The 11,770-nt window shown below is 33.3% G+C and overlaps 1 protein-coding gene across 1 annotated transcript in view; it reads left to right on the forward strand.

Annotated features, from left to right (window-relative positions):
• Positions 1-10,799, forward strand: part of SMC2 (structural maintenance of chromosomes 2) — a 53,618-nt gene extending 42,819 nt beyond the window's left edge. Inside the window, 8 exon segments of the mRNA XM_074280627.1 lie at positions 858-1,052; positions 1,708-1,908; positions 3,563-3,679; positions 7,262-7,422; positions 9,358-9,400; positions 9,402-9,506; positions 10,486-10,548; positions 10,550-10,799. Of these exon segments, the coding sequence (XP_074136728.1) occupies positions 858-1,052; positions 1,708-1,908; positions 3,563-3,679; positions 7,262-7,422; positions 9,358-9,400; positions 9,402-9,506; positions 10,486-10,548; positions 10,550-10,660 (996 nt within the window). The 3' untranslated portion in view covers positions 10,661-10,799.
• The last annotated feature ends 971 nt before the right edge of the window (positions 10,800-11,770 follow it).

The raw sequence follows: 11,770 nt of genomic DNA on the forward strand, positions 1-11,770 counted from the left end.
AAACTCATAAAGGCTAATAATATAATCGTTATTCATGAAGTGATATGAGAATGACTAAAATTGTCTTAGATGTGATTTATCATTTGATGTCTTAAGGCTAATTTTTTTTTTTTAATGAGAATTTTATGAATGAGAAAATATTGATCAGGAAAGATTTTTAGTATGGCCCTAAATACTAACCTATTATTTTTTAGCTAACTTTATGAGGCAAATAAGCAAATCTAGGTAAACACTGAGGGAATGAATTTTTGTTCTTAAAAAGATTTAAATAAGTTTAAGTATCTGTATCATTTCCTTAATATTCTTCAACAACCACAGGTAATTTTAAAAAAAGAATATATTCATTTCTTTTATTGTTTGAGACAAGAGTGTATGTGTCACCCTAATACTATGGGGAAAAATTTAAGACCTACTTTGGAGAAGTTGTTTTATGCAAATGAAAAAGAAATGCCCATAAACAGTTTTAATCAGTGGGCTAATAACAAAGATTAAAGATGGTATACTAGTTTGATCTCATTATCATTTGCTTTATGGAGATTTTTTTCCTGTTTAAATTATAAAACCATGAAAAGTCTCTGGATCTAAAAAATTTCTTCAGAAAGGTCTGGGTCGAAATATCTGTCAGATAAGTTCTGAATATGAGTTTAAATGTGTAAAAAAAATAATGAGGTGCTAGGAATATATATATACACACAGACACACACACATACATACATATTCACTTAGGGAATTCTTGCATTGATAGTTTTGCTTTCTGGACAATTGTGGTCTTTTTTTTTTTTTTTTTTTTTTTTTTTTTTTTTTTTAAGCTGGGTTTAAAAAGTCAACAGTTTGTTTTAATAGATATTGTCTGATAGGAATCAGTGAAGAAAGCCCAAGATGAGCTGACCAAGCAAAAAGAAGTGATTGCAACCCAAGACAATATAATTAAAGCTAAATATGCGGAAGTGGCAAAACATAAGGAACAAAACAATAATTCCCAGCTTAAAATCAAAGAGCTGGATCACAACATCAGCAAACATAAGCAGGAGGCTGAAGATGCAGCCTCAAAGGTATGTTCATATTCCTGCTTGCCTTTTGATAGTCACATAGTTTACTCTGCCTAAAGCTCTTTTTCTCCTTAGTCTGCATTTGAAATTTACTTCAGTTTCATATTTAACCAGAGTAACATTGGTTAACTGAGCTATAAATCTTCCCTTAGCTGCTTGAGTAATTTAACATGCATTATTAAATATTTTTTTAAAAAATTATTTTTTACAATTAGAGTCCTGGCAAACATTTTTGTTATAAGAAGTATAGTCAACTATTAGGTTTAGTCATTATTATTTCAGCTTTGTTGCTGTCCTTTTCACTTTCTTTGATATAGTCATTGACGTAGTCTTTTCTTAGTTCTGTTTACTTCATGTTGTTCATTTAGTTTATGTGTCTTTCTATATTCTTCTCTCTTAATCATATTCACTTATTCCATGATGTTCATGTATTACAATTTGTTTACTCATTCCCCAATCAATGGAAGCTTCTTCCCCTCTCTGTCTCAATTATTTATAATTTCAAAAAAATCTTAATGGAAATATTTTCTTCTAGCTCAGGGTTAAAGGGCATAGTAATTAGACTTATTTAAATTACTCTATAATAAGCTATCCCTAAATATTCAATATATCAGTTGTTATTTATAATCCTTACATAGTAGTTCTTGCATATCTCCAGGTATCCAAAATGATGAAAAATTATGAATGGATAAATTCAGAGAAGCACCTCTTTGGCCAGGCTGATACTGCTTATGATTTTAAAACTAATAATCCAAAGGAAGCAGGTCAGAGGTTACAAAAATTAGAAGAGAAGAAGGAAAAACTGGGAAGAAATGTCAACATGCGAGCTATGAATATGCTAACAGAGGCTGAAGAGCGGGTAAATATGTTTAATGTTAACATTTAGTCATTGGATAAGGAAAGCTGCCTATGATCTGAAGAGTATCATGTGGCTCTTCAGAGAGTATAAAGCCTCTCGTGTGTACCTTACTCTTTTTTTCCTATATCATTTTTTTCTCTTACATTTTTTCTTTTTATTTTACTCTGCCATTTTCTGATATTTTTTATCTTATGTTTGCATGTCTCTTGCATTGTATCCATATTTTAATCTAGATGATGACATTTAATTATGCAGGCTTCTGATTTTCTTTCCCAGGATAAATAACTTCTGTTGATTCTATTTTTCTTACCTTTGTTTTAGTCGATGTGAAAGAAATTTTTAGATTGTCAAATTATAGAAACTCATGTATTTTTCATCTTTTTCTTAGTGAGACAAGATTAACATTTTTTTGTTTTATATTTCTTTTAGGTTTTATTCTCCTGTATTCCATGAATTTGAAACATATCTAGCAATTTTTCAGGACCCACAGCTGTAGCATCTATAGGAAGTTTAGTTAATGAAGTAAACATAAAATTTTAGCACAAGAATATAGTTATCACTGATACTAGGTAGGAGAGTACTCATACAGTTGAAGAGGGAGTATTATTCAGAAGAGAAAGTTAGAAAAGAAAAATACCATGATGCAAAAAAGCATCTGGATCTGAGAGTAGAAGCAGGGGAAAAACATTAAATTAGGTTAAAAAGGAAAACAACATGTGTGCGCACGCATGTGCGTGTATGTGTGTGTACGGAGAGAGAATAAGATAAAGTAGGACATTCATCCTGTTCAGATGTTTAACATGAATGATGATGATTCATAGTGATTATAAAATTGACCCTCAGTCATCTTGAAAAAATGTTAGGAGTCTTACAAAGTAGAATCATACAAATACTTAACTTTTTGAACTTAGTCTTTTCTCTCTCAGAAGATAGGAAATTACAGAGGGGTACTGCTCTTCTATATCTGAATTTTATCAGTAAGGAAGAACTTTTCAAAGCAATCCCAATAGACTTTGAACAGAAAATGCCATCTGCATTCAGAAAAAAGAAATCAATACATGCTATGTTCACTTTTTTTTTTCCATCTCTCCCATGTTTTTTCCCCTTTTGCTCTAATTTTTCTCTTCCAACATGATTCATAAAACAATGTGTGTTAAAATTTTTTAAAAGGAGGGGAGGCGGAGAGAAAAATTTGATGATAATTTGGGAGTGATATTTGGAGAAAATGATCATGGCATTGTAGGGAATAGTAACCCTGGGATAAGTAGCCTATAGATCAGATTCAGAGGAAAGAGATGATCCTATGGCTAGGTATTCGAGAGTCTAAAAAACTGCTATAATTTAAAATTCCTTGAACACTTAGATATTTGTGTGTTATATGAGTACCAAATAATTTAGATGATATAGTATTTCCTTGATAAGAGATCACATTTCATTGTTTGTTTTTGATTTTTGCAAGAAGACTTCAGGAAGGTTTGGGAATAGAAATATCTTCCATCCAATAATTAAAACTTTAAACCTATGCTGAAAAGAAGAGGAAGTTTTAATGATTTTAATTATTTTTTGATGCATGTATAAATAAATATTTTATATATCACTTATGTATCACAAAACATACTGACTGGTACTTTGCCAATTGCTTTTTCTCTATTAGTATAATGACTTGATGAAGAAGAAAAGAATTGTAGAAAATGACAAATCCAAAATTCTTGCAACCATTGAAGACCTTGACCAGAAGAAAAACCAAGCCCTAAAAATTGCTTGGCAAAAGGTATTTTAATTCTGCCTATCTTACATAGTTGTGAAAAGGATATAGAATATTTCCATATGCTCATGCTAATAGGATGCTATATGCACAATTTGAGACTATATGATGTCAGTCTCAGATATTCTCATACATGTCTTATCTTTTTGGATTTAGGTGGTATGTCCCTCTACTTTTGTTCCTATAATATTTTTTAAAATTCCAATTGGGTTATGCTGTTTTCCCACTTTTGGTTGACTAACTCTCTATTTTTTTCTTATATTAGCTGTTCTATCCACATGCTTCTCCCACATCTTCATAGCTACAAACATGTAATCAAAATTGCATAGAAGTGATGAGAATTCTTTAGGACTAAGAAGTGTTTAAACTTCTTTTTAAATGTTTTTGGAATAACCTGAATTGAATTCTGTGACTACATGGAGAGAAAGGGATTCTGGGGAGGGAAGGGAGAACTTTCTAAGGCTTTAAGTGACAGGAAAACCAAAGAGTTAAGGGTTTTGAGTATGGAGTTCAAATTGTTAAGCTTATGGCTGAGATCAGCATAGAAGAAAGTGAATTCAGATCAGAAATAATGATTTGAAAGAGTACAGAAAAGTAAGTTTAGGAGGAATAAGGAAGAAATAGAATGATAGGTTGTTATTGCACTAGAGGATGTCAGAGATTTTGATTATTAAATGGAAGGGAATACAAAGTATTGAGATTCAGAGTGTGACCATCGCTGTGTTATTTGAAGAGTGTCTGTATGAATATTAAAATCCTCTAGTATAAAAGCAGGAATTGGGAAGGAGGGAAAGACCATGAATTAGGTACTAAACTCCTTGAGAAAGAAGGAGAATGACCTGAGGGGTTAGGAGACAACATTTGCCATGATCTGTATTGGGTGATATATTTCTTTTTCTTTTTTTTTTTTAATTCAAACTTTATTTACTTAAAATTTTAAAACAAAATAGAAAAAAAAACCCCACCAACATTTTCATATGCACAGCAGAGCATGAGAGGATCCAAAGTATGAAACAATATATTTCCATTTCAAGAAAGCCTATTTAATAAATAATATGAGCTGTCCATCTTTGTTTTTCTTTTGTTCTCTACAGTACACTTTTTATTTTATTCTTTTTTCCCCCTTTCCTGTTTTCCCTTCCTAAGAGGGCTACAATTAAGCACACACACACACACACACACACACACACACACACACACACACACACACACACACACACATATATATACTTATTTTAAATAATCTAAAATAAGATTGATTAATATGGCTGACATAGAGTATATATAGTTTCTTTATTTTTCTCTTTTGACTAAATTTATTTTAGCTTTAGCTTTATTTGATATGATTACTTCTCCAGTTTTTTTCTAATAAATTCCATTCCTGATCATTATTGCATTTGTGTGTATCTTTTATTTCCTATCCTGATTCCTTTGCTTTACTTTTATCCCCTATCTTGTCTTGCTTTTACTTAATGTAGCTGCTCCCTCCTCCCCTGACAAGGATTCCTCCCTTAACTCTCTCCCTACCTCTCTTTCTCTTTATCCCAGTCCATTAATCTAGACTCCTTATCACATTCTTGTTAGTCTGTACAGTCTTCTGTTACCTGCCTCTTTGTCCTATTCCTTCCCCCTCTTATTTCCTTGTGAATTTAGAAGACTTTTATAATCTTCTTGATATACATGCATTGCTTCTCTCTTTTCCCCATTTCCAGTGTGAACAGGATTTTAGAAGTACCAGCCCTCTTCCCTTATCTAATTCCTCTGTTTTAGTTCTTCCTTTTGCGCCTCATTTGTATAACGTAATTACTTTTTTTACCCTTTCCTACATGGTTTTGCTTTTTAGATTCACATCATATTCAGTTCTACTCTAATCTTTCTTTCTAATTAGCGATTACTAATGACAATTTTAGACATGTTTACATTTTCACTTATAAAACATAAACAGTTTTTTTTAATTAAGTTCTTGGAATTAGTCTTTGATGTTTGTTTAACTAATATTTCTCTTGGGTCTTACATGTCAAATTTTTAATTAAGTATAGATCTTTTTTTTTCCAAGTCTGGCAATTCATCGAATATCTTTTTTCCCTCTCCATTCAGGATTATGCTTAACCTTGCTGGGCGTGATATTTTTGGCTGCAACTCTAGTTCTGTTGCTTTTTGATTTATAGTGTTCCAGGACCTGTGGTCCTTTAATATAGTTAATGTAGTTGCTGCTAGGTCTTGTGTGATTCTAAGTGTGTTTTCTCCATATTAAATTTTTTTTTTTTAATTGTTGCTTGTAATACTTTGTCCTTGATCTAGGGTTTTTAGAATTTGGCTATGTGGGTGATAAATTTAGAGTCAATTTCACAGGAGGAGAGTTTGTAGAACAATAATGGTAAAGAAAGCATGGAAATGGCAGTGGAATCACAGCAATGTTCTGATTGTTTTACCAGAACCAGTGATAACCTGGGGGAGAGGGCAAGTATGAGAGAAGATGTACCAAGTATGACCAAGAATGCAATGTGGGGTATACCATGTCTCTTAATAATCACTTAATGATATTCATAGATGGGAAGTGTATAAGAAGTAGAAGGACAAAATGAATTATTGAAAGGGAATTTTAGAAGGCACAGTAGAAGTGATGAACAGAATTGGAATGGGGCATGGAAAAGATAGGATTGAGGAGTATGGAAATGAGAGAATTGGGATTTGGGGATGGTTTACTCTTAGGTAGTGATTAGAAGATAGGGAGGATAACAGGTGCTAAGAGTTTGGTAGCTATGGAGTAGTGTGAGTATCATGTGAGTAGTGATGCATTGTTAAAGGAAGGGAGGAAGATGTATATGAAATACGTTGGAAGCAGAACTTGTAAACTTGACGATTGGTTATGGGTTGGGAGAGATCGGAGGGGAAAGTGTTAAAATTACTGTAATTTCAAGCCTGAGTTACTTAGAGGTTTTAGTTATAGAAATGGAGGTTGAGAGGAAAATGACATTAGATGTAAAATTATCAATGTAGAGATGATAATTGAACTGGAAATATGTGAACTTGTAAAGACAAATGCCATGTAGATAATCTTTAATGTAATTAGGTACCTATATCTTATGTTTATCTAATATCTGTCTTTAGCAATATGAAATGTGGACCATTAATGTACAGGGACTTTATTCTTATTTTTATGTAATCTTACTTTATTCTGTAGGATTACATTTCTCTATAATGCCTAGAGCTTATTAGGAAAAATTTAAATTCTTAAACAGAATTGTCTTTGTTTTCTGTTAACATTGAACAAATTGTAAGAATATGATGTATTTTGGCAAGACTTGGCTTGTTCTCTCACTTATTCTAGCTAATTTTGGGAAAATCCATGAATATTTTGGTAATTTTCTTAATGAGTGATTTCATAGAAAGATTAAGAATAACTTTGATTATTTTTAAAAAGACAAGAATTCAGACTAGAGAATACATTTATTGTACTTAAAGTGGAAATATATTCTGTTGGTTTCACTGAGCTAATTTAGACTTAGATAGAATGTAGCTGTTAAATTTCATTTTATATGATTATTACTAGCCTTTTGGTAAACACTTTACTATTCTCATATCAAGGTGAACAAGGATTTTGGTTCAATTTTCTCCACTCTCCTTCCCGGTGCTAATGCTATGCTTGCACCACCAGAGGGACAAACTGTTTTGGATGGTCTGGAGTTTAAGGTTGCTTTGGGAAATACCTGGAAAGAAAATCTAACTGAACTTAGTGGAGGACAGAGGTAAGAGATATATTTCTTCTTTTGTAATTTCTTTTCATTATAAATTTGACATTCAAATACAAACAACAGGAAATGAAGCCTCAGTTAAAATTGTAAAATCTGAATTATTTACATTTTAATTTTTTAAAAAGAGAAAGAATTGAAAGGAAACTTTTTTTATTTTAATTTAGAATTTTTTTCCCACAGTATATATGCATGAGTAATTTTTTTTTTTATAATATTATCCCTTGTATTAATTTTTCCAAATTATCCCTCCCTCCATCCACTCCCTCCCCCCGATGACAGGCAATCCCATACATTTTACATGTGTTACAATATAACCTAGATACAATATATGTGTGTAAATACCATTTTCTTGTTGCACATTAAATATTAGATTCCGAAGGTATAAGTAACCTGGGTAGATAGATAGTAGTGCTAACAATTTACATTCACTTCCCAGTGTTCCTTCTCTGGGTGTAGTTATTTCTGTCCATTATTGATCAACTGGAAGTGAGTTGGATCTTCTTTATGTTGAAGATATCCACTTCCATCAGAATACATCTTCATACAGCATTGAAGTGTACAGCGATCTTCTGGTTCTATTCATTTCACTCAGCATCAGTTGATGTAAGTCTCTCCAAGCCTCTCTGAATTCCTCCTGCTGGTCATTTCTTACAGAGCAATAATATTCCATAACCTTCATATACCACAATTTACCCAACCATTCTCCAATTGATGGGCATCCATTCAACTTCCAGTTTCTAGCTACAACAAAAAGAGCTGCCACAAACATTTTGGCACATCCAGGTCCCTTTCCGCTCTTTAGTATTTCTTTGGGATATAAGCCCAATAGCAGCAATGCTGGGTCAAAGGGTATGCACAGTTTGATAACTTTTTGGGCATAGTTCCAGATTGCTCTCCAGAATGGCTGGATTCTTTCACAACTCCACCAACAATGTATCAGTGTCCCAGTTTTCCCACATCCCCTCCAACATTCATCATTATTTGTTCCTGTCATCTTAGCCAATCTGACAGGTGTGTAGTGGTATCTCAGAGTTGTCTTAATTTGCATTTCGCTGATCAGTAGTGATTTGGAACACTCTTTCATATGAGTGGATATAGTTTCAATTTCATCATCTGAGAATTGTCTGTTCATATCAAAAGGAAACTTTTAAAAATAATAACAAAAATAGTATATTTACTTCCAAATTATTTTCTGTATACTTTATGTATTCATATAACAAAACGTATTGAGCCAGTGTGTTTTATCTGAGTATCATTTTACTTGTCTTTGAATATTCTGCCTATAGATGTATTACATATTATTTAAAAATTTTTTATAAGTTATATTTAAAATTCCTACCTATCTTCCTTAAAATTTGAATATGAATTAAGATTCTTAGTTTAATATATTTGATAAAAATAAGAGGAGTTATTGATTATTGCTTATTTGTATTCTTATTTTTAAAGATAGTGGTGTCTCAATTATCTGAGAGATGGTGATAGAAATACTCTTTTCTTTCCCTAGATACTATTAGCTTTTAATATCTTATTTACCAATCCTAATCTTTGGAATGAATAAAATTATTTTCAAGATTTGGAGAACCTTAAAAAATAAGAATCTTAAGGGAGAAGTAAAAATTCAATGGCTTTATTCCTTTGCATAGAAATTATCCTTTGCATAGACAGTTGTTGATGTGAAAAATAAAATAAGAGTTCAAATATTTTTCTTTGAGAATGAGGAAAAATCTGTACAAACCAAAAGCAAAAAGGAGGAAAACAAGGATTAATAATCAGTAAACTTTTGAAATTTGATATTTCAAGAATCTTATTGCTACCACTTTGCATCTTTATCATTTTATATAATGATTTGCTTCCAACCAGTTGTTCTGTTTATATGAGTACTTGGAGAAAGGTATGATTTAACTGTTTTCCTCCTTGTTTTAAAAATAGGTCTTTGGTTGCTTTATCTTTAATATTATCCATGCTTCTCTTCAAAACCTGCTCCAATTTATATTCTGGATGAGGTTGATGCAGCTCTTGACCTTTCTCACACCCAGAACATCGGGCAAATGCTTCGAACTCATTTCACACATTCCCAGGTGAGACACTGAAAGTCAATAGTTCTTGAATAGTAAGGTTTAAATGGGAAGTGTTCTCCCCTTCCTCCTCTCCTTCCTCTCTCCTCCCTCCTTCCCTCCCTCTCTTCCTTCTTTCTTTCCTTCTTTCCTTCCTTCTCTCCTTCCTTCCCTCCTTCCTTTCTTCCTCCTTTCCTCCCTCTCTCCCTCCCTCCCTCCCTCCCTCCCTCCCTTCCTCCCTCCCTCCCTCCCTCCCTCCCTCCCTCCCTCCCTCCCTCCCTTCCTCCCTCCCTCCCTCCCTCCCTCCCTTCCTTCCTCCCTCCCTCCCTCCCTCCCTCCCTCCCTCCTTTCCTTCCTTCCTTCCTTCCTTCCTTCCTTCCTTCCTTCCTTCCTTCCTTCCTTCCTTCCTTCCTTCCTTCCTTCCTTCCTTCCTCCCTCCCTTCCTTCCTTCCTTCCTTTTTCCTTCCTTCCTTCCTTCCTTCCTTCCTTCCTTCCTTCCTTCCTTCCTTCCTTCCTTCCTTCCTTCCTTCCTTCTTTCCTTCCCTCTCTCCTTTCCTTCCTCCCTCCCTTCCTTCCTTCCTTCCTTTTTCCTTCCTTCTTTCCTCCCTCCTTCTTTTTTCTCTCCTTTCCTCCCTCCTCTCCTTCCCTTCCTCCTTCTTTCCTCTCCTTTCCTCCCTTCCTTCCTTTCTCCCTCTTTCCCTCTCTCTTTCTTCCCCATCTTTCCTCCCTTCCCCCTATCTCCTTCTCCCCCTCTCCTCCTTTTCCCTATCTCCTTCCTTCTCCCTCTCTCCTCCCTTCCCCTATCTCCTTTCTTCAACCCTCTCTCCTCCCTTCCCCTTTCTCCTTCCTTCTTTTCTTTTTTCTTTCTTTCCCTCTCTCCTTTCTTCTTTCCTTCCTTCCCTCTGTCCCTCCCTCTATGAAAAATCAGGACAAAATATAATAGATGTGATGTTATTCGACACATAATCAGAAGTATTTCCCATGCTTTTTTTCTTTTTTTCAGTTTGTTGTTGTGTCCCTCAAGGATGGGATGTTCAACAATGCAAATGTTCTGTTCAAGACCAAATTTTGTGGATGGGGTTTCTACAGTGGCTAGATTTACTCAGTGTCAAAATGGAAAGAACGTGTCTTCACAGCAAAAAGGGGACAAGATAAAACCTAAGAGCAGGCCTAAGTGATGAAATATGGATGTCCCGAAGTACAATCATCCATCCCTTACTTTTGTCTGTCTTTTTAATCTTAATGTTAATATCTTGGAACTTAAGTTGAGAATCTTGTCTGAAGTGTACTTTTGTTTGTTTGGAACTAGGAAAATCCATGTTCCATTTCTTGTTCATGTTTTTCCTTATTTTTATATTTATGATTCTTTAAACATTTAAAAATGTGGAGTGTTCCTAGTATTCATCTGCTATATTTTTGTATTATACATAGAACTAAATAACTTAAATGTCAGTTTTTTAAAAGCAACCTTTTCTGCTTCTGATATGCTCCTGTGCTAAGTGAGCAAGGCACATTTGCTAGTTCAAAAGGCCAATAACTTGTTCTTATTCTAATCACTTGACTTGAGTTTTGTCCTTTAAAAAAAGAACATGTAAGTATATTTTTATATTTTTATATCATGTATAACTTTGTGAATATTTTCTTAGCTAGGATTTTCTCTTGAATTTGTAGATGCTAAATTTAACAGCAAATCAGAATCAAGAAAAAATAGAAAACATAGGCAATGATAGGAAAGAAATAAGCTGCTAATGAATGTACTGCTGTAAAATAATTTTTAAAAACAACAAGGAAGAAAGTAGAAGACATTTCAAGATTGGAAACAAATCTTTTTTATTGTACAGCTATTGTCACTTTTAATGTTTTTTGCCTTGTTAATAAACTAATTCAAATATGGAAATGTGGTTTTCTTAGAACTGAAGTGTGAAGGAATAGAATTTTTTAACATTCCTTGACCTATAGGAGGCAATCTTATTCTAATTTTTTAACAATATTTATATTTGTAACAGCAGAAAAGAAAAAAAGAACTGTTATTTATTCTTACTCGCTAACTTGTAATTTTATAATTTTTTAAGATTGAAAACTCAAGAAGGGAAATATATAAGAAAGCAAGAGTTTTTCTTTTGAGTGAGAATATCTTTTATTACATTTAATAGTTTGATTGTTGCCATTCAGAATCTTTAAGGCACAATCAAAGGAGAAGGAGGTGGGAAAGGAAAAAATACATAGTACTTGGCAGAGGAAAGTTGGGAATCGTGTTAGAATTGGAATTAATCCTAAAGTCACCATTC

Source organism: Sminthopsis crassicaudata, chromosome 1 (genome assembly GCF_048593235.1).
Source record: "Sminthopsis crassicaudata isolate SCR6 chromosome 1, ASM4859323v1, whole genome shotgun sequence".
NCBI classification, from domain to species: domain Eukaryota; kingdom Metazoa; phylum Chordata; class Mammalia; order Dasyuromorphia; family Dasyuridae; genus Sminthopsis; species Sminthopsis crassicaudata.